We start from the raw sequence: 24,308 nt of genomic DNA on the forward strand, positions 1-24,308 counted from the left end.
TAATGAGACTGATATCCAGAAGCCATTCTAAGAGGCCCTCTACTCATAAAGAAGGGGTTTCAATTTTTGGCAGAATTCTTTTGGCAAATGCAATGATACCCAAAAAACCTCGAACACATTAATTCACTGAGTAAATATTACTGAATATAAGAGTACCTATTATGTTCTAAGTACTATTTAGGTACTGGGTATATAACAATGAATAAAGTAGACAAATTTTTCTTATTTTCATGAAGCTTTCATTCTAATGGGGACAACGGAAAATAAATTATAAATTATGGTACATCAGAAGGTGAAAAGTGCTAAAGAGAAAAAAAAAAGCATCGGGTGGAATAGGAGATGAGTGTGTTGGATAAAGGAAGATGGGAGGTGGGCATTTGAGAAAGTGTCTCCAGGGAAAACCTCACTGAGAAGCTGGTATCTGAATAAAGATTAGGAGGAAGTGAGGGAATAAATCAAGCAGCTATTTTAGGGAAGAACGATTCATGCAGAGGAAACAGCAAGTGCAAAAGCCCAGGGGCAGGAGTGTGTGTGACATATTTAATACGAAAATAAGGAAGTCAGTAGAACTGGGGCCTAGTGAGTAAGGGGAGAGTAGCAGGAAGCAAGACGGAGAGGTTGGGGAGGGTAGGTCCTGCAGGGCAACGGTGCAAGGACTTTGGCTGTTACTCTGAATGAGATTAGAAATCATAGGAGGGTTCTCGGCAGAGGAGGGATGGGATCTGACTTACTTTTTAATAGATCATTCTGGCTGCTGTGTTAAGATTAGACTGAAGGAATGTGGAGAACAGATAGCAGTTATGAGCCGATTCCCAAGGGGGTTAATTAAATCTACAGTGCTTGGAGGGAAGTACTTGTTTGTGGAAACCTGATGCACTTATTCTGAAAATCTTTACACATACAGTCCTTAAACAAGGACTAAATCTCTGACCTGGTTTAATAGGAGTAAAGGACACTGCTTTATACAAAGTCATTTATTGACACTGAACTCCCTAGGTTTTATTATGTTCCTAAGTCCTTGGTGGTAAAGAGTGTGGGCTCTTGAGCCTGGCTATCTAAGTTCTAATCCTGGCATGAGTTATTTGCACTAGAAACCATATGGCCTATAAATTCCAAAATATATTCTAAACTCTTTGCTAAGTTTGTCCCTCGGGCTGTAGTTTGCTGACTTCTGCTTTAGTGTATTACAGTGTTGTTGGAAGTAATCAGACTAAGGCTAAGAACCTCTGGGTTCTAGGCTTATTAATTCATGAGTTGAAGCAAGTCACTTAAATTCTATGAGTTTCAGTATCATTAATTATAAAATGAGTGAAAATGGAAGATATTATTGTGAGTAAAGGGCTAATACCACTTTTTACACCCCCTGTTTGGGAATCTGACCTTCGAAGAACTTTCTAGCTGTAGTCTTGCTGGTCCTTTACAGAAAAAGTTAGCCAACTGTTTTTCTAGAGAAATGGTTAGGTTTGGGATTTGTAGCTCTAAAAACTTTCAGAAACAGAGAAAAATTATATGGGGAGTTAAAACATGATGCATATTTTGCCTTTTATTTCCTTATGTAAACTCATAGAGATAGTCAAACAATTTACATTTATACTTTAGAGAGGCGCTCAATAAACACTTTCTATAAGGGGCCGGACAGTAAATATTTTAGGCTGTGTCGGCTACCTAGTTCCTGTCAGACCTTAATTCTGCCATTGTAGTGTGAAAGAACCATATGTAAATAAATGAGAATGGTTGTGTTCCAGTAACACTTTATTTGCAAAAATAGATGCTAAGCTGAATTTGTTCCCCAGACTGTAGAGTTTGCTGACTCCTGCTTTAGTGTATTTTAGTGTCTTTGGAAGTAAAGACACTAAAATACACTTAGACTAGGGCTAAGAACACCCAGGTTCTGTGTTTGTTAATTCATGAGTCGGGGCAAGTCACTTAAATTCTCTCAGTTTCACTATCTTTAATTATAAAGTGAATGAAAATGACAGACATTATTGCGGATAAAGGCTTAATAACACGTTCTGCTCCCTTCATGAGAATTTGACCTTTGAAGAAATTTCTACCTGTATTTTCCCTGACAACCTGATAATGTTGGAATGTCCAGTGTGTTAGTAGGCAACATTGCTTCTGTCAGAAGAAAAGAAAAAAAAAAAACAAAGGCTCTAGTTGGTAAATTACACCTGGTTCCGGAGATCTTTGTATACTACAGATGTCTAATGGAAAGCCATAGTTTTGGAGATTCCGTGAGTGTAGTAACTCTTGTTACTACTAAGCATGTTAAACTAAGCATGTACCTTTCATGTATCTTGGAAACTCTACCTCCATTATAAGACATTCACTGCTGTGGCACATGAGGCTTACAGGCCAGGGTTGACTCAGTAGCTCTGTGTGAATTTCCTTCCTTTACACCTGAGCTGTCATCTTGGGAGTGGGCAGGTGCTGCAAGAGAATGGCTCTGCAGCCAGGGGACAGCTCTGGATGGCGCTCTGAATGCTCCCAGACTGCTGTGTATTCGAATCCCGCTGAAGAGAGATGCCTGAACCTGCCTGCCTATGGAGCTGTGTTTCTGTTCCTGTACCTTCTAAGTGAATTGGAAGCTGAATGTGGTCAATCGTAGCTCTGTTCAGTTGCACCTAAGAAAAGAAGACTCACTGAAGGGCTTTACAATAATGATTTCTGAGACCCACATTTTATTGCCACAGATTAGCTGCCCTGAAACTGGAATACATTTTATAAATGATGGTGTGTTGCAGTCTAATTGACAGCACTTTTTCTTAGTGAAAGGTAAAATAACAATGCATGTTCTAATCAATGATGCCTTAGAAACTATGAAGTATGGTATGTGACCAGGATATTCATACTAGGTCAGGATCAGATGATTTCGGATATGCTAAGGTAATACTAACTGCTACTATTTATTGAGAGCTTACTAAGTACAAACACTGTGCTATGCACTTAACATAAATCATTTTAATTAATCTCACTCAATCTCCACTGCAGAGCCTTTCAGCAGACAGTATGATCATTTTTCAAACTAAAAAACTAAAGTCATCAGAGGTTAGGAACCTTGCCTAAGGCACCGGCTAACAAATGGTGGATGTGCAATTTGAACCCTGCCTGATGCTTACCCTAAAAACTTAATTACTTACCATAGGTTCTAGGAATTTAAGTATGATAGCTATATAACTTGATGAATCACAGTGTTTAGAACCAGAACAAAGTGGTTTTGATTAACTTACAATTTTAGTTTAAATCCACCTCAGCACTACTGACATTTTGGTCTGGATAATTCTTTGTTGTAGTGGGCTGCCTTGCATATTATAGGATGCTTTGCAGCATCTCTGGTCACTATTCACAAGATGCCAGTAGCACTTCTTCCTGCCCCAGATGGGATGACCCAGAATATCTCCAGACACTGACAAATTCCCCTAGAGAATAAAATTATCTCTGGTTGAGAGCCACTGAATTCTTGAATAAATGAATGAACAAATGAAAGAATGTCTATCTGCTCACGGTCTACATACATTTCCAGTGCATGAAATAGTATGATTTAATATGACTGCATTTCTCTCTCTCTTTTCTTTTGGTATGGAACACTGTTCACAATGCCATCTATTTGTGTATTTTTTTCCAGATGTGCTACTATGCACACTATGACTCCTAAACCACATTTTAATGTTGTTCTGATGAATTCTAACCATAATTGCATGTTTCAGGTTATGGCGGAATTGTTGCTAAAAACACTGTTCTAAATATCCCAAAGGGATTAGGAATCCATAGGAGTCTATGGAACAGAGAGGCATATATAACAAAGTAAGTTTGTCATGTCTCTGAATCATCTTTTTCTTGTGTTGCACATTCACCTCGCCCAGTAGTTTGCATTATTTTAAACTGATAAGCACAACTCTAAGTTATTATCCATGTGGTAATTGACATAGTTCTTGAAGTCTTGATAGAGACTATTTATTAGAAATTGTAAGCATGATTAAAACCAGAAGTTTCTTTTAAAATTATCAAATAGCCTTTAGGATAATTTTGATTAAAAGCAAAGCAAAGAGCAATTCAGTATACCTGTAACTAATATAATACTGTATATCAACTACACTTCAACAAAAAATTAAAAAATAAATAAAAGAGCCATTCAATTCTGACTACATGATTGACACATAATTCAAATAAAATTAAAGAGGCCCTGTTATTTACTAATGTGCAGTACCAAAATTGTAGTCGTTATCTAAAAGAACTCTTTCTAAATTCTTCTATAACCTATGAACTCAAGCAGTCAAATGGGTAACTTAATTAAACTTGTGAAAAAGCAAACAGCAACCAAAAAGATCTAGGTTTCTCTTCTGAATAGCTTTTCCATAAACATATATAGAAAACATAGTAAATATGAGGATTTCTGAAATCAACAAGAAGCCCCAGCCATAGTTCACACAACACACCAGTCTTCCTCTTGGGCCCTGGGTCTTCATCTAGCTTGCCATACTTAATTTTTAGACGGTTGTAACTCTCCATGATTTCTACCATTCCAGCTAAGTGAACATTTCTATTGGTCTCCTGTAGTCAATGATACGGTTTTGGATAAGGAACTGTGGACCTGTACCTTAGATGCATATAACTGCTAGAATATAGCCTATACTGATACCTCATATTAATCTCTAAGAAAAAGCAGAAAATCCGAAAGAAAATTGGGCAAAGTATTTGAAGAGTCAACTCACTGAAGGGAAACTGTGAATGGCTAACCAACCAGGGACATGGAAATTAATATAATAAATTCATGCCACTTTCTGCTGCTGGTGGAAAGCAATTTACAACATATAATAAAAAATGTGATGATTACTCTAATGAGTCAGCAATTCTACTTGTAGGTATTGGCACGTGGGTTTATGAGAAGACCTACAAAGAATTTTCTTTCAGCATTTTTTATGTTAGGGAAAAACTAGAAACAGCATAATGATCATTCACTCCCAATCTCATAATCCCACTGCTTTGTTTGTTCCTATTCAAGTCACAAATACTTTTAATGTATTTCTTCTCTATTCTAAAGCTGCTTTAAGTCATTGTTCTTATTTTGTACAGTGTCCCAAATTCTATTTAACTTAATCATAAACAATGTTAATGCTTCTATTCATAACTGACTCATCGAAGATATTAAAGATAGTAAAAGAATAATGCTGTCTAACAAATCTGACTTCAACTATAATGGCATATACAGTAGCTCAGATAACATCTGCTTAGTTTTGAGTGAAGCATAGGTGTATGTGTGTGTGCATAATTTTGTATTTGTGTTATCTCTCCAATTATGTAAATCACTGCTACCTACTGCTATGCTAATACTAGAAGATACATTGTAATAAATGTTACCATGAATTATTAATTTTGTGTCTCTTATCACCTATTTCATCAAATAATTTAAAAGACAGATGTGCCTATCTCTCCATATTTTTTTCTACATGTTATTCACAAAAGTTCTCTCAAAAAAAAATCTTGAAATTAAAAGTATGCACAAATGACTTTGTCATTTCATGGGTCAATAAGTAGAATTTTAGTTGTATCCTACACACTCTTGTGAGTGCCTCTAGAGTTCACCTTTCGAATGGTTAACAGAATTATTAATTTCAAGAAAGTCAATCTCATTCTGATGACTAGCATGCTATATAATCAGTTATTATTATAAATTCATTTTGAGCTTTTTAACCTTAAAATCAAAACTATTTTTAATATAGTCCAAGTTAAATGATCATGGCTGGTTTTATTAACTATATACTTTGTGCCTTCTAATGATCAGTAATTGCTGAATATTCATAATGTCCAGAGGAGGCAACAAAGTATTCAGACATTGGAAGCTATGGTTTCAGAACTATTAGACATGCAAACTATGTTTTTAATATACACAGTTTTGAAATTACAGAGCAAATGAAATGTATTTATAGTGAGTGATAATTTAATTTATAACTAAGGTGGTTCCTTTTCAAAACACATGTCACATATATATTGAAGTATTTGATATCTTCCATAATATGTGTAACTCCAAATATAACATATTTTTTCCAGTATGTAAATGAATTTGTCTAGTTACATTAATGTTATTGCTCAAGAGAGAGGAAGAATGAGAGAAAGATATGAGAAGAAGACAGCATATGTGTCAGTTTGGAAATATTTGGATTACAAAGGTGATTTCTAAGTCAGGTACAACCAATAAAAAGTAACATTAGCTAATTTTGTCTATTAGATGATAGGAGTACTTTATACAGCATAAAATTGTTGTTAGATTTAAAATGCACTCTTATTTTCAATGAATTAATATAGAATATAAGTGAACACAGAATTAATATAAGTGAAATCACAGAATTAATATGTGACATCAATAAACACATCAATATATATGTGACATGTGTTTTGAAAAGGAACCTACTTTAGTTATAAATTAAATTATCACTCACTATAAATATCAATGTGGCATTTCTAAGCAAATACAGGGCACAAAGTTTGGTTATGTTTTCTTTGGGAATAATCATGTGGCTAATGATGTATTTTCCCACTAATAAAATCTAAGTTTATCTGAATTTGAGTATTTCAAGATTTCTCTAAGCTATCTTTAAAATGCTATGGAGTTTCATTAGAGATATATATCTTTAAATTTATTTCTACCAATCATTCAGTAATTCTTTTAAACTTTCAAATATGAGTGGAAGTTTAAATTGTCTTAAATTTATGAGAGGGCAATTGAGTAAAATAGTTTTAAAGTATTCCTTAAAGTGTTTCTTTCGGTGCTAAATGATTTTCCTATGTATTTATCTTTCTCTCCCCTTTTTAAAATAAAACTACAATGATTACAGCTATAGCTTCCCTTCCTTTTGTTTTTTCCCACAACACTTGATAGAGTGTTCTGTTTGTAAATACCAAGTCCACTCCCTACTCCTCGCAGTAGGAAAAGTCTAACAAGTCATTTTATGTTGCTGTAACTTCTTGGCAGTCATAATGATTGTCATACTTGCTTTTAAAGGTGTCATAATTATGTATTTAGAATTGTAAATATTCTTCAGTGGTAACTCAAGATAAAATTCACAGATTCCTTTGGCAACCACTGCAGTTTAGTAAACAGAGCCTAGCATTTCCTGATGAAAATACAAATTAACAGCTGCAAGGTCAGTAGGGTAAACACTTACCAGGTAGACAAGGGGCATTGCTACGGAGACCAGAGGGTTGAGGAGAATACAGAGGTCATATATGCTGTGTAATTTTCCCTTACCTGGCAATCCAAATGTCATTCTAGAGAGGAGCAGGTGGACAGCGAAGGAATCTGAAAGACTGGCCGTTTATCCAAGAGATACCAACTCATCTAAAGAGACTAGTAAGATTGTTTAAGAGTGAGATCCTTTTTCTCACTCCGTGACATGGGGTACATTTATGATGATCAGTGAGAAATAAAGAAGTTGTATTTCTGTGAATCATTATTTGACCTCAAGGTATATCTATATAACCTCTTACATATTTATTTTACTTATGACTATTTGCCTACTTAGAACTCCATGAAAGTGATTCTCAAAGTGTAGTTCCCAGACCAGTGGCATCAGTATCACCAGGGAACCCCATTTTAACAAGATTCTTAGCTTATTCCACACACATTAAAATTCGAGAAGCATGGCTCTAGATGGTGTATACTAGAACTGGAGATGCAAAAGTGTTAATCCCAGAATTTTAATTCATTTTCATACCCATGAATATAACATTTATCTTTCAATGATACAGCTTTATGAATAAGCAGCTTTATGGATGAAGCTTTTTGAGACAGACAAGTAAGAAAGGTGGCTGCATCTTTTTTTAAAGTTATAATTAGAAAGTAACAGTGCTTTGAGTATTCCAAATTGCAAAGTGCACAGCATTTCTGAATGGCTCTGAAATCCCAGCCTGCTAGTTTCTCCCACACCCACTGCCATCAAGGGTGGAAACTTGGAAGTTCAAAACCTTCTTCACTTAATTTCCATTGTTTCTACCCTGTATTTGGTCTGCCAATCAAGCCATCCCTTGGGAAATATAGTTGGTAAACCAGGTGCTTCATTCTTTCACTTACACAGGAGTTTGAAAACTCTTGGGAGTGTTCCCATTTTTCTCATTCATACATACTGAAAGGATGGCATCCATATGCAGGGTAGAGCTTTCTTTTGATGGAAATTAAAAAAATAACAGTAACATTGCTTCTGATATTTTCACATAACCCCCTCACATAATCATTAAGTAAACTTGCTTTTAACAGAGCAGTGGAAGGCTGCTAAGTGAAAACCTAAAATTGTAGGGCAGTAAAGCATGATTTCCAGAAAGTATAAAAAAGGTGTAGGATGACGAAATGGTTTTCAAGGTGTATTTGGAGCAATAGGCTGATCAAGCAAAGGATGGGTCTGCTTTTGGAGAAGATGGTACAATTTTGGTGAGTGGAAAACAAAAATGGGAATCCTTAAATCCCAATTGGATTTGTTTCTTGTATGTCAAGAGGAATGATATTCTGACTGCAAAAAATAAAACAAATAGCAGTGAGAGGGAACTGGTGCCCAGAATGGGTAAAGAGATTAGAAAACCCCCAGCTGCTCAAAATTAACTTGCTTGATCTATATAAATTACTTCTCAGGACACTAATAAAACTGGCAAGTCAAAGAGCAAATCGCTATGGGTTGTCTGGAAGATTGGAAAAGTGTAGTTGGGATTTTCAAAAGGAAAAATAAGGTGTGGGAATGAAATTTTAAACTTCCAAAGAGTTAGTTAAAACTTGGCTAGAAAATGCAATGCAGGGAGAAGCCACAAGCCTTCTTCAGCTAAGGAAGTATTTTGAAAGAGTGGGAATTAGTTTACATAGGTGCTTTGAAAATATGAACTCTGTTATATCCATTACATATTACTAGATTGATAGGAAAAGAAAGCACATATTCACATATCTGTCCCAAATTTTAAAAATTAAATCTGTACTTATTTTATAATTTGTCATCACTCTGAGTTTCAGACAGGATTGTTTGCTAAGAAGGGCAAAGACCATTCCTACGTAATTCAAAGTTTTGTTTTAATTTTTTCTAACCTTAAGACTAGGACCCATTTGTCATAAGAAACATTCACTAGAATATTTGTTGCAAAAACCATGTTTTTACTTCAAGTTGTAAACTTCAGTTGCCTCAATAAGAAAAAGACCATAACCTAATAGGAAAAAAAATGGCCACACATGTAATAAACTGTACAGAAAAGGAAATTAAAATCATTCTGAAAAAAATTCTTCCTCAAAAGAAGAACGCAAATTAAAATTACAATGAGATGTCTTTTTTTTTTCTTGGTTAGCAAAGATCAAAAAGGTTGATGACACACTGAGTTGGCAAAGATGTGGGGAAAAAACTTCATGTTACTGACACGGGTGCTGTATGAATAGCAATTTGGCCCTATTTACTAAAATAACAAATGCCATTTGGACTCAGCCATTTTATTTCTAGGAACTTATCCTATGGGTATACTTGCAATGTGTGAAATGACACAAGCATGAAGTTACACGTTGTTACATTGTAGTATGAGCAAAACTTGGAAACAAACCAAGTGTTTATTAATTGGAATGTTGGTTAAATGAACGATGGTAGATCTTTTGAATCTAATAGTTGGCAACTGCAAAAAAAGATGAGAATGTTCTAAAAGTGTTAATATACAAAATAACTGTCAGCATGTATCATTAAGTGGAAAAAGACATGGTGGAGAAAGAGTGTTTATAGTATTTTACCCACTGGTTTTAAACAAAGAGGACAGGAAAAGGAAAGAAAACATGCAAACGCACACACACTCAAATCCAATCCTTGGAGACTAGCGAAGAAACTGATACACCTGGTAACCTCTGGGGAGAGAAACTGGGTGACTGAGAAAGACTCAAGGGAAGATTTATACCCTTTTATGCTTTTGAATTTTGTACCACAGGAAAGTATATCTTTTCAATAAATAAATAATTTACATTTATCAAGGTTGTCACAGAAGGATTAATTTCTTCTCAACTTTATAATAATTAGGCCCGTATGACCTTACCAACAGTACTAATTAATTCATTTTGTATAAAAAGAATCTGCAGATTGCCTTAAAATTAGAAGCAAAAATAAATTATATCTGAACAAAGTTTCACAAAACAATATTTACCCATTACACATGCAATTTGATGTGATCATTTGTATTATATTATACTGTACCCTACACAATCTTATTCATTTTCATTTTACCTGCTAAGTTGATTTCCTAACTTATCAATAGGTCACCAGCAACAACCTGAGAAACAATTGTTTAAACCACCTTGTTTTCTTCATCCATACTATCAACTTCCTCACCCAGGAGCATGTCAGTCTACAACGACTTCAAGAGTGTCCTGACTATAGTCCCTTTTTGGATACAATGCTCCTCAAATTTGGGAGTTTACCAGCCACCTCTTTCAAAGACAATGTCTAAGCTCCTTAAAACAGTATAGAAGCCTCACCAAAATTGGGCCACACTTCAGCACCACTGAATTTGTTTTTCTTCCCACGTTATATGCCATTAATCATTTCCATATCTTTGTTCTTTTTGCGTCTTCTGTCTGGGACCCTTTTCCTTTCCCTCAGACATGTTTCACGTTACCAGTTCCTACTCTTAAAGATCCAGTTCAAATATCATATCCTCTAGGAAGCTGTCTTAAGACCACAGATTCCAAACTTTAGTAAACTGAAAGTATCTTCTGGATGGCTTGTTCAAACAGATTGTTGAGCTTCATTCCCATCCATTCTGATTCATGTGGTTTAAGGAGAAATGGAAGGATGTTCATTTTTAACAAGTTTCTAGGTGTTACTGCTGCACTCTAAACAATATCCTGGCCTTGCTGAATACCATTCTTTCCGGCTATCACAGCATAGTGAGTACCACTACACTGCACTGTAAATGTTTCTGCACTGATTACACATACTACACTGAAGTATTATTATGGGGAAGCCAAATTTGCCACCCAAGATGTGCCATTTTGGCATGCAGATTATTTAGAGCTGAAAACAATCAAGACACGAAAGGCACAGGAAGCAACTTTGATTGCCCCGCCCCCTACCTTCCTAAAAGAATTTAGATAGAGGACCTGCTCCAGGAAGAGAGTATTATCATAGATAGTTACAATATAATTTAAACTAGGGGTTGTAGACAAGGTCATATTTACCAAAGTCTGTTAAATTTCTTCTCTGTCCTATTGTGTCTGGATGGCCCATCAAACCTTTGTTTACCAAGCATTTACTCCTTTTCATCTTCCTGTGAGTTGTCTTCCTTCCCTTTGTAGTCCTGCACTGCTACCCCCTTCCAAAATGACAGACCTCATTTTACTTGACTGCTTTTGGAATCTCTCATTTTCATGTGGATTCCCCGTATGTACATAATTAAATAATTTTATTCTCTCCAGTTAATCTGTCCCACATCAATTTCATCCTGAAACCAACCAGAAGAACTTTGAATGGTAGAGGAAAATTCTTCTTCCTTGACAGTATATTTATACATCAACTCACCTCTAAGCAAATTGAGAATGTGGGCCACCTTAACACAGTAGGACATTGTAGTTAATAGTTTCTTACCTGAATAAAAATTCACGAGCTTCGCCTCATATCTTTCTCTGCCTAGACAAGTAGATCAGGGATATTTGCAAATAAAGTTCATGTGCATATATCAATACATTTGATAAAGTCTCCAAATGAATGACTGTGGACAAAATGGAATGTGTGATAAATAAAAGTTTTCACCCAGAATTTCCCACCTAGCCTTACTCTATTTACATACCAATGGATGTTTACCACAGCAGAGCCTCCAGTCGATCCAGAGCAAGGGGTGGAGAGAAAGAAAACGGCTATTCTCTCCTCTCCTCCGTTCCTGGTACCTAACTGGTCTGGTGTCCATCAGTCTCTATGCACCCACCCATGGAGCTCCTGCCAGAAGGGGCAGGCAGTGGGGAGAGAGCATGTGCTGCAGCAGTAGGGGACAGACAGTGCAGAGCCTGGCTAGTCAAACTGAGCAAGCTGTAATAAATAAAACCCCTTAACCCAACCTGTCTTTCCCCTTGTCTTACTTCATTTTCACTGGATTCATAAGGAACTTGTCCCAGGAAGGGTACCCCACTTCCCTCTGGAGCTGCATGGAACAATATGAACTAGGTCAGGTATAAAGCAATTGGAGTTTGGTAACTAATTGAACAATTACCAAAGGAAAGTGATGGCTGAAATGATGTCAAAACAGAGGGAAGTTTCCAGTGATGTACTGAAGGGCTCTGTCTTAGGATTCAGTCTATTTGAGATTGAGATTTTTTTACACAGCATGGATGGAATTACAGACAGCAGACATATAAAACCTGAAGCTGAAAATAAACTAAGAGATTGCAATACATCTTATGATAGAATCAGGACCTGGAGACCACCCCCTCCCCAACTCTACCATCAACTGGATTAGTAGGTTAACCAATTTATTAAGGCTTCAAGTAGTTGAAGGTTTTCTTTCATGTGGGAGCAGAATGAAGGGGAGGATACTAGGGGGTTAGCACAACCAGAATTGAAGCACAGGAGGCACGAGTAGGAGATAGGGCCGTTGAAAATGCAGAAACTGAAATCACCAGAGATGAAGCAGAAACCAGACACAGAGGATCAATGCTAGTTGCAGATGCTGCCTCCAGTGGTCCTGGGTTTCTTGTACATTATCTGCCTTGATCAGGAGTGGATCAGGAAATGGGAGGCAGTGAACCTGAACATCAGGGACAGCAGCAGATAAGACTGAGTACTGAGAAGGGTCACGGAAGGGTCTGATGAGTCTGCATCTAATTCCAAAAAAGTCCTCGACTTCAAAGGCAGAATGGAAGACATGTCAACTAGAAGTCACACATGTGAAAAAGAACTGCTGATTTTAGACACTACTAAATGCATGAATCCACAGTATGATACAAGTATTGCTTAACTAAGGAGCTATTCAATGGTTGAAAGTATGGACCGTGATGAGAGAAACTTGATGGTATTTTGGCAATTTAACAAGTGTCCAGCCAGGGACTACATTCACCCTTTCTTCTTCTCATAGAACGCCCATTTCTCCTAGAGTGGCAACCTTCAGACTAGGGTGTACCCTTGAAGGTACATAAAGACTTTCCTAGGGATATGTGGGCACAGATGGTGCTCATGTAATCCGTTCCCAGGTCCTCAGCTTCTACAACAGATTTGCCTGGATTTGTTCCTGTGGTATACACACCATTTCCGTTATCATTCCCACTTTTTGGTTAATGATAGTCCTCTCTAAAAATAAAAGCATACCTCCTCTGATGTATCCCAAAGGTGCATTGTACTCAAGACACATTTATGCCAAATCAAAATATGATTCAAAATTTTAATGATAAATCCTCTTTTAATCAAGGTACTGTCATTTAACCATCCATCTCATTAATACATTCATTTCCAATACAAATCTACTGAATTAAGTTTAATAATTATTTATCAAAACTTACATATATTGAGGTAATTCTATTACTAGGCATATTATTATTAATAATTATAACTCAATCTAAAGGAATTTAGATTTTTATTTAAAAAAATACTTAGGGCCTTACTGTCACAGGAAATTGTTTTCAAAAGTTGAATCCATGTAGGTAGGTCATACAGAAGCATAACAGTTGTTAATAAAATGCATAACATGGATATTACATTAGGATACAATTCTTTGGTGAAGTGGAATGGAAATATGATTTAAAGAAGGAATAATAATATGACACTTCTACTTATTACAGATGATCTTGTTTCATCTAATTTTTTTAAGTTGGTAGCTATCATATTGCTATGGTATTTGAACTTTACTGGATACATTCAAAAGAGTAATGTAACACTTTTTAAATGTCAATATTTATAATATGCCAAAGGAGAAAATAGATGTCAACTTTAAAATGTTCAAGAAGATACTCAGTTTTTAAACCATTTTGAGAGTTTTATAAGCAGAATGACCTGAATAACATGGTAATAGAGATTCTTTTGGAGCCACCTCCTTGGGTTGGCAGGGATGGAGGAAAAGCACTCTTCTCCCCTCCCTCATAAAGAAGGAAACAGTAAAAGCCATATACATTTCCTCCTGGCCACAAAGTGTTAGTCCTACATGAATTCTTTGTTCTAGGAATCCTCAAGTCAAGAAACTCTTCTCAAGTTTATAATCTGAAGAGTGAGAATTTCCCATAGGAAAGGGAAAATCACTCTTCTGATTCTCCTTCTCTGAAGATTACTGCTTCGGGGCTATCTGTTTCTCTCCTTGATGGCATGATTTTGCTAAAGATAATTGGAATTTGAATGGACTTTTGGGAAACTTAAGATCTCCCCAACTGGCTCAACTAAGACCCGTCTCTTCCCATCACCTCCACTATTTTGATTACCTTCAAACTTCCCATCAGCTCCCTTGAGTCCTTTGATATTTTCCCTTTGAAAACCTTTATCTCCTCTATCCCTCTGTCCACCCCACCAGACCTTTCTCTTACCACTCTAGTCTCTTAACTTCCTATAAGTCACTTGAACTTTATGATCTCTGCCCCCATAGATGGCTCTCAAGAGACTTAGGAACCACAGAAATAACCACCTGAAGCTGAAAGGTCTACTTGGAAATAAACTGGATATTTGATATACTCACATGGGTTTTAGAGACATCCAGATGGACCCCTCAACTCTTGGTGTAGCTGCAGTCACTCACCAAAATTTTAGTCCACAGTTTCCCTAAGATCACATACTAAGCGCAAAGAAAATCTCAGAGCTCTCCTCCACAGGTATTGACAGGAAGTCTTAGCTCTCATATTGAACAGGTAACCTCAACTTTTTTTCATAAACTTGGCTAGTCTGCTACAAAATTCTAGTATATAACAGTTCACATTTATTTGCTTCCCAGTCTTCTCTATAAGTTAATAATGGTTAAAAATTATAATCAATATATATAAATGAAACTTCTAGGCAGAGGCCAAAGAGAAACAACTTTGCATATAACATATGCAAGGTTAGTATCATGTGTTTTGTTAAATAAGAAGAGGGTGATTTTGTGCTAAGGTAAAATGGCTGGATGTTCCAGAAGGAAGAAAAGGAAAAGTATAGGACAAAATCCGACTGGATATAGAAAGATGTAGGTTTGTCAGAAAATAATTTTATGTCATATGGCTAAAACTGAATATGATTGGATGGGTTTTCTTTTAAACTTTTAAAAAATGAGCTTTGGTAACAACAGTATATCAACAGCAACACTAGAATTTCTTTTTTTTCTTAATTAAAATGACAAAATTTTCTTGGTTCTTTATACAAGAATGTAAAAGGGGTTTTCTTTGAGTAATTCACCCAGGCAACAATGATTTTGTGTCTTATCAGGAAAATTTCCTGCCATATGTTGATTTTATCATGTCCTTGATCATTTAAGAGAACCGAGTCATCTCACTTTTGAAAAAGCCAGTCTTCTACAATCATGTGACCTCCTCTATTTATTTGTATTTATTTTTCTTTCACCCATCCCACAAGCCCCCTCCCCTACAGCAACCACCAGTTTGTTCTCTGTGTTTATGTGTCTATTTAAGTTTTGTTTGTTTTGTTTTTTAGATTCCACATATAAGTGAAATCATATGTCTTTTTCTGTCTGTTTTTTTTCCACTTAGCTTAATACCCTCTAGGTCCATCCATGTTGTTCTAAATGGCAAGATTTCATTCTTTTTTATAGCTGAGTAGTACTCTATTATGTATGTGTATCACATCTTTATCCATTTATCTATTAATGGACATTTAGGTTATTTCAAAACTGAAATCTTTTATTCTCTTTGGTTAAATAAGTAGTCAAGCTTTGTTTCAATGACTCATGATCCTGTTTAACCAAGTGTTCAAACCTTTTCATATTTTTGACAATCATTGATATTTGGCCTTCCACAAATCAAATCTTCAATGAAATCTTGATCTTAAACCAACTTGAAAATCTCAAAGGCTTTGTTCTCTCACCTTGTGAAAAGAGGCTTGATATGTTGAATTTCATGAAAAGCATCATCAAATAAGAGATGCTTAACCTTCCCTAGGTTATATTTGTATGGGTCAAATATTACTAGTATAAATATTTCATTAAGTGTATTAAGTTATTAGAAATTTGTTAACGCCATTGCTGTCCATGATATGTCCTGGTCCTGCTTTACCTAATATTAACAATGACAGTATAATGTTATCAGTCATAATTCTAGTTATTACTTTAAAATGTGCTCACCCAAATCTATAGAAACAACCAAATGTCCTCATCTAATGAATGCTCATCAGATCTTTAACCATGGCTACTGGACTTTTGTCTTTTACAGATGGTGTTGTTTTACTCTGGGACTTCCCTGAAAGTGCTTGCAATCAGCTACAGGCTAGAGTGCTTCTCTTCAACAAAAAGGGAACATCTCAGAGATGCATGGTGAGGACTACACTAAGCACTTTAGGGCACAGGTTTTTTTATAGCTCTTCTTAAATAACAGTGAGACCATACCACTGGATTGAGTCAGGATTTCCAGAACTTTAAGTGAAGAAGCTGATGGGTTTATGAAACTGCTAACCCAAGATCAAGCAAACCAAGAATCAATTTAATAGAACTGAATGAAATGATGAAGGATGATTTGATGAGGGCTTTTGGTTAGAACATTGCTGATGCTTTAATGTTCTAATTTCTTGATGTAAGGAACTTCTTTTTCTTTTCTTTTAAGCTATCTATAGCTCATAGAAATTCAGTAGATTAAAGTTTTGTAAACAGAAATGAAATATTTATCTTTTTCTCCCTTCTTGATCCCTCCAGAATTTAGAAACTCTTATTGAGTATTCTTAAATTCATGGCAATATAATTATTTGCATAGGTTCAATAAGAATTCATCTTTCTTGTAATAGGACACAACTGAGAAAATTGATTATATAACCAAGGCTTTGACTGGAATGCCGTATTTGAGAATGATGTGCATAGAATCAGATATGATAACGTAGCTGTGAGGAACCACAGTTAACTTTTTCTGAGACAGTGCTTACAAAGCCCTCTTGGAAAACAGTCCTGGTACCTGGCTGATCGGATGGATAGTCTTACAAGTGAATAAGGAAGATCACTTCCTGGAAGGCCCAGGAAACCTTAGGATATTTTGAGGACTTTAAGAATAGAAGAATTCACCCAAATCAATATGTACTGCAGGTAGAACTGATGGCAAGTTCTTGCCTTGGCTTCTTAACCCTGTGAGGCTTTTAAAGTCACATCTGAAATTATTTATGAAATTCTTCAGAAAAACAAATTTTAAAAGGCCTGTGTGGTCAACTACTATCCTTGCTGTCCCTATGTAAATAAACAGCCCAGCCTTATTTTGTCAAGAAGATAATCTTCATCTGAGTATCTCTGATCAAAAGGGAGGTGACCATAGAGAAAAACTTTATGTATCAATAGAAAACTATAGCCTTATGGGTTATCAGATTCTATCTAGTCTTGTTCATTGCTTTTGAGCTATTTTCCCTTTTCTTGCAATCTAGAAGATTTTTCTACCTACCTATAAACTAGACTGAATCCTGCTATCTTATACATTTTGTCAGTCCTTACCAAATTTTCACTTTTTTTTTCCATCGATATCTGGCTGCAACTCTCTGAACTAATGTTTCCTACTTTTGTCCTATTCTTCTGACTTGGCAGCATTAGGGACTAAAAGCTGACCTCCCAGATCCTTATTGAGACTGTAGACTGTCTTGTAGTTCAACTTGCCCCCAAAGATCTAAAGAAGCCCAGAAAGCTGAAGTTGGACAACCTGATAATATACTTCGAAGGATTATTCAGCACAAATCACATATGGACAACCTTCATGCCTGAAGTTGATGCAGTGTGGGCCACTTGTAACTCCAGGGGGAAAATGTGTTCCCAGCCCAGGGCAAATAAACCCTTGAAGCTGAAATCAGTCAAAGGGAGAAATAAAGGGGGAGATACCCGTTTATTGCTTACAAGCAGTCATTTACTACTGCTCGCCCGTGCCTCTTGCGACCTGGCTCCAAAGACCCCACCAAACCTCTCCAGTGCAGGTGCGAGCTTGCCCTCAACCCCTTTGAAACACCTATCGATATGGAGATGTACTAAGGCCAGGTGAGAGGTTCTGGAAATATTGCAATTTTACCCACAGCCACTCAGGAAGTTCACTGGAAAACCCACAGTCTTTCATGTCCTGCTCCTGGCAATAACTATGACTGGACAATCTTACCAAGACCTCTCTGATGTCTGTGCCATCACCAAAAACATTCAAACTGTCATCAAATGGCCAGTCCATCCTTACTCTATCATGTAAAGATGTTTCTAGTTCAATTTCTAGGACTCTTCCTTGTTGGCTGCCCTCTGGACTCAGAAACTGGGTTTATAATCTGTTCCAACCATTAATCTTTGCTTTTCTTCTTACTTCCATAGAAAATCTGCCTCATTAATTACCTGATTGCTCACACCATCCAGCAAATATCCTCTATTGTAAAGTCTCAGAGTCAGTTCAACCAGTATTTCAACAACAGAAAGCTTCTGAAACTACATGGACTAGCTTTCCTAGTTGTTTATTGGGAAACCTGATTTTCCTTGAGCAAAAGGGAGGGCTGACAAAGATGGCTTTGACATTTTCCTTGGCTTCCCTAAACTTTAGACAGGTTTCTTCCTGATTATAGGCCTGATCTCTCTTTTCTTGGCACATTTACTTTAGAAAACTTTCAATTGTAAATTCCTTCTCTCCCCTCTTTGAGGAGAGACATTCTACAACCCAGGAACATCGTTTTTAGGACCTGAGAGCCATTCCTTTGAAATGTAAATATCAGAAAAGACAGCACCCTATCTTCCAGTCTCTGTGGGAGGACTATAGCTTACCTTCAATCAGTGACAACTAGCAAACACAGATGTCCTAATCACACTGACCAAACTTCCCCCAATGTCCTCCAGCACTTTTTCACTAGGTCATCCAGTGTTTCCTGACTTTTATTTCAGTGGAGTTGAGTTCAATCTCTTTTCCATATTTCAACAGTCTTGAATGAAGTCTTCTTTGTCTATTAAGTTATCTGATAGAATTATTCTTTTGACAACACTCACAGCAACATGAATACACGCAGAGAATGATTTTGGTGTTCACGAACTGTATCACTCAGTCACTAAAGTTGTATCCTTTGGTAGTTTTCACTGTGGATTTGACATTATGGGTGATTAAGTTTTGTACATGGTAGGAAGGAGCTGGCAGAGCAGTATGTCCTGTTTATTTATAGGCCACAGAAGGAAAGTCATTCTCGAGGCGAGGAAAAACCCTCCCTGTCATCAACATGAAAGTATTTTAGTCACGAAGACTTAGTATGAAATTATGTGGGTCCCCCTTCACCTTATATTTCAATGAAAGGTTTGGAAAGCAGTAGTTAGGCAGCTTTATGTCAGATAAAAAGTACACCTCCAGCTCATTATTGAAAGTGCTCATTAAAGATTAAAAACATAAGACCCTTTTCAGAAATTTTAACTGGTCTCTGGTTTTTCACATTCAATTATCATTTCTGAAATCTGAAATCAACATATTTTATGTCTAAATTGAGAGTACATTTGAAAATCAAAATTCAAAGGCATGCCTTCTACTGGGCTTGATGGATGGGAGAGGGCTGTGATTACGCCTAATTTTCACCCTCTACATCACGATCTCATTGATTATGTTTCTCAGCTTGCTAAGGGTTCTGTGAGGTGATTTTCAAGATGAATATTGCTATTTGCAGGATTTCCTGAATAGGAATATCTTGGGAGTAAATTGCACAAACCAAGCGATGTGCAGTCAATTTTCACTCCAGCATAAACAATATATTAGAACAGAGCCCTCAAGGCTTTTTTTTATTTGGGTTTCATTACACAGCTAGCTGCAGTTCATCAATAAGCATGAAGGGCCAAGCAGGCAACACTGATGCTCACAGAGGGTATTACATATTTTTCTAACAGGTGCTCAGAATTTGACCAGAGAAAACAAATGCCCTGGATGGCAAGGCCTTAGGCTTTGTTTCAGAGGTAGCCATGACTACCATGGCCAAAGGAAATTTACTTAAATTTAGGAAATGGAGGCTGTGTGCATGTTGACTTAATTTGCATGAACTCGTTCTTAAGATTTTTAAAAAGTGCTTCTTTCTCTACATTTAAAAAAATGGTCATGTCCTCAAAACTGTTTAAAACTATTTTTGGTTTCCAATCATTTATAGTTAAGTCCATTTTCCCACTTTTCTTCAGCTAGGAACAGAAGAGGCTAATCTGTTTAAGCAGAGGGCTACAACAAGTTGTACAGACTAAAATCACATATCTTATAGCAGAAGAACTCTGTGTAATCTCAATAAATCATTTATTAGATACTGATATAGACAGAAGCTAGACAAAAAGAAATAAAGAAGTAGTTAAGTTAGTAAATTATTCACACAGGTCACTATTTCCTGATTACAAGATAGGGGTCTGAGAATTATTGGAAGACTCGCTCAAGTCATCATATGTACGATTTTGATAGGATTTTATGATTTTCTTTTCTGCCTTGGATACAGCCACAGGCAGAAGAAAAAGGATAAAGGAATATTTTTGAAATCTGCACTCCAGAGATGAAAGACTCAGAATATGCATAGAGGAGTGAAGCCAAGGAGTTTTAGTGCCAGGAAAAAAGCAGCTGCCTCTTCCGTCAGTGATTTAAACCAAGCTGCAGGAGGCAAATATCATGACTCTCTGAAACTCCACACAGCAGTGAGAGTGGTGACTTGCAGCTTGGATAAAGGAAAGTGATTAACACAGCTGAGAGTGGCTTTCCCTCCCATCAGCAGGGACCCATTTGGCAGGAACCTATGGGCCATGGATAAAGCCCAGCGCAAGTTTTCAGTATTTGGGAACCATTCTCAGGGGCACAAGGCTAGGACTAAACTCTCTTTGGTTGAGTCAACAGCATTCATTTGTATCAGAGGACGGTGTAATCTTTTCTCTTAAATACATTCCATGTCTATAGATTGGTAACATTGACATACTTTTCATTGTTTTAGCAAAAAAAGCATATTTTAACGGAATTTATACTTAAAATAAAGGGAGGCAGTTTTGTCTGTGAGTTAAAAAAAGCTATTTCTGGTTGGGAGCAAAGAGTTGGTGGCTTTTCCTCTTTGCAATACGCAATGAAGAAACATTTAAGAATATGCTCGATCTGAGAATCTGACTGAGTTCATTGTCTATTGGACCCATTAGCTATACTTCTTTGTTGAGATTATTTACTGAGTAATGAAGGATCAGGAATGAAGAGATGCAGTTGTACTGGAGGAAGGGCACCAGTCAAACAGCTCTGAGGATGCTATGTGTGAGCTAGGTGGGCCCAGAACTGATGGCTTCCTTGGGTGAGGATCGGGCTTTGTGCTCACCCAGTCTTGTTTCTGTGAGCACACATGACCCAAAGTCAGGGTAACTAGTGCATCAGAAGCCATGCCTTGGTGCCAAGATCTCCGCTGCGCCATCACTGTGCAGGCCGTGTGGTTACCTGTCTTGCACACTTTCTTAAAGCTAACTAAGTTTGTTCTGGGTAATGCCTCTTGTGAGTTGAGGTTAACCATAAGACTGCACACCGAAGACCATGCCACCGATAGAGTAGCCTGGGTTTTGCACTGGTGAAGTGATGTCTTCCCACAATTTACACAATTATCATCTGCTCTTGGGGATAGCTGTCAGAATGGTAGCAATAAGCGTCAGGAAGAGATAAGATAAGAGTAGTGGAGTGTACTTTGCAAATGTAACTGTTAGTTGTATCAAACCTGTCTCTCTCTCTCCTCACCTGTAATCAAGCCCATTTTTCCTAAACTTTTACCTTCTCTTCACTAGAAGATCCTCACTCTTCTTTTTATCCTGGCCTCATCTCTGAGCAAACCAGCAAGCAGCTGGAGATTAAAATACTAATTTGTTACAATCCTGGAAGGTAATTGAATAATTTGGGTCAATGAATTAAAAGAAATACCTTACTCAAACATGTTGATTTATTTAGTCTGAAATTGCCCATCATTACATTAATTAGTAGGTTGTACTTTCGTATGGATTGATTTATTTGATTGGCTAATTAAGGATGTTGGGCCATAGGAGACACAAAACAGGGCATCAAGTTGGGACAAGTTCTTGGAATATGCTCTTGGGAAGGGAGAAAATATAGGAACAATCAGTGTATACATGGACACTGAAAGGAGGAGCTGGTGGTGTCCAGTTGGCATGTCTGTCTGGAGCCTTAGACTTACCTGCAGCATCTCATTACCATTCTGGTGCTTTGTTACTATCTTTATTCATAGATTTAAAAATACTAACAAGTACCCACCATACACTGGCCCTGGGATGGCGGTGTTCAGAAATGAGTGGAAGTTAAGTAAGAAGATATCCTGTGCATTCAAAGAACAATGTGATGAAGTAAATTGAGGTCTATAAACTTTAAGTGTAAATCAAATACAAAGACTGTAGGAGATGGATAGAGAGGCTTATAAGAAATCCTAAAAGAGCGTTTTAGGGTACTCAAGGTATGGAAGAAAGCTTTGAAGAAGTAATGGCACTGAACTCAGTCTTGAAGTATGGAGGAAAATTCATCATGCTAAAAGAGAAGTCATTTAATGGAGAGAATCAACAACACAGACATGGCATGAAACCCCTTGCATATAAAGATAATACATAATTTGTGTGGCTAGAACATAAGGTAGGTTGTTGGCAGAATAAGAGGACAGAAAGGTAAACTGGAGTCTGAGAGGGTTTTATAATGTCTACTAAAGAGCTAATACTTTATTTTGTAAGCACCTAATCTTCTAAACAACTTCAGTTTTAGATAAGGAGTCTATAAACATATTAGGTGTAATTAAATTAGGGATCAAAAATGGATCATACTAACAAATATGATGAAGGCATTCGAGTGATATGTGTTTAATGAGTACATTATTGCTAGTAAATGCAGGAAGAAAAAACAAAATGCTTATCAAATAATCATCATTATCATCATCAGTATTGTGACAATGATGATTATGATAATGAATGAGAAACTTAATTATCTCAAAGATATTGCCATTCTTTTGGAAAACAATATTTAAAGCAAAAAAGTCCCTACCTTAATGTCAAATGATCCTGTTTGATTTGGTTGACTGTAAATTTCCAACCGATTCCTAATAGGAGACAGCCACAGAAGCAGATGATTTAACTGCTCCTCCAGCTGTGCAAGGTCTTTTAGGTGAGCCTCAATTTCTCCTTGTTTCTCCGGTAAGTCTCTAGAAACCTGCAAGAAAAAAATGTAAAAGATTTTCATAGTTTAAATAAAAAAAGGAAAAGAAAATATTTTCCAAAGTTATTTGCCATAAAATGTTACTGAAATTTACATAATTTGGTATTTTAACAGCATGATATTGATTACTTTCATGTGTTACATGTTAAAACTTTATTCATGTACTAAGAATTATTAATAGTCTTTCCAAAAATTCTGATTTAAAGATAATAAGCCTTTGTTGGAAATTCAAAACACACCCCCATACAGATGCATACCCAACTGCAACCAATAAAAGGAGTGTATTCTTCACTTAACCACTCTCTTAACCAAACATAATAGTGTGCTGTATATTATATGCCAGACACTCTGACTTTATACTTGCTTCTAACTTGGTTTTACGTTAAGGAAAATTGTACAAGGAAATTCTTTTAGGTACAAAGAAAATCAGTGAGGTAAGCATTTGTGTGAGCTCTATATTTGTGGGTACTATAGTAACCAAGTAACGCCAAATGATTGGATGATTGGAGTGAGAAGCAAAAGAACATTAGGATTAGAGTAGAATATAACAGAATGATTATGGGTGCTTACTATGAGCCAAGCACCATGTTTGGAAGTTTCACATTTGTTGCCTTCTTTAATCCACCCAATAACCTATGATATAGATACTATTATTATCCTAATTTTATAAATGAATGATGACATCAGGGTTGAGAAACATGAAATAACTTGGGAGGCAGTATCAACATCATGGTGTCTTGAGTTAGGCTGCTTGGTTTTAAATCCTGTTCGGCTCTTTCCTAGCAGTTAGCCCAGTTTTCTTGACTCTCCATGCATTCCCTATAGAATAGGGAAAATGACAGTACCTGCTTCACAGGACCACTGTAGGGATTAAATAAAGTAATCCTTATAAGTAGTTCAGAGCAATACTCTGTGACATTGAGTGGCAATAAAGTCATTAAATGTTAATGATTACTGCTGCTCAAGTTCAGAGTACAGAGAGAGCCAGGATAAGCAAGAGCAAAGCTTTTTTCCTCAGATTATCAAGGGCTAAACCAGG

At 36.6% G+C, this 24,308-nt stretch overlaps 1 protein-coding gene across 6 annotated transcripts in view; it reads right to left on the bottom strand.

Moving 5' to 3' along the window:
* DMD (dystrophin) overlaps positions 1–24,308 on the bottom strand; it is a 2,193,636-nt gene that overhangs the window by 706,958 nt on the left and 1,462,370 nt on the right. For all 6 annotated transcript variants that reach the window (XM_036917975.2, XM_057495970.1, XM_057495969.1 and 3 more), the window contains one exon: positions 23,099–23,263. In XM_036917975.2, the coding sequence (XP_036773870.2) occupies positions 23,099–23,263 (165 nt within the window). The remainder of the gene's footprint in view (positions 1–23,098; positions 23,264–24,308) is intronic.

This window comes from Manis pentadactyla, chromosome X, assembly GCF_030020395.1.
Source record: "Manis pentadactyla isolate mManPen7 chromosome X, mManPen7.hap1, whole genome shotgun sequence".
Classification (NCBI taxonomy): domain Eukaryota; kingdom Metazoa; phylum Chordata; class Mammalia; order Pholidota; family Manidae; genus Manis; species Manis pentadactyla.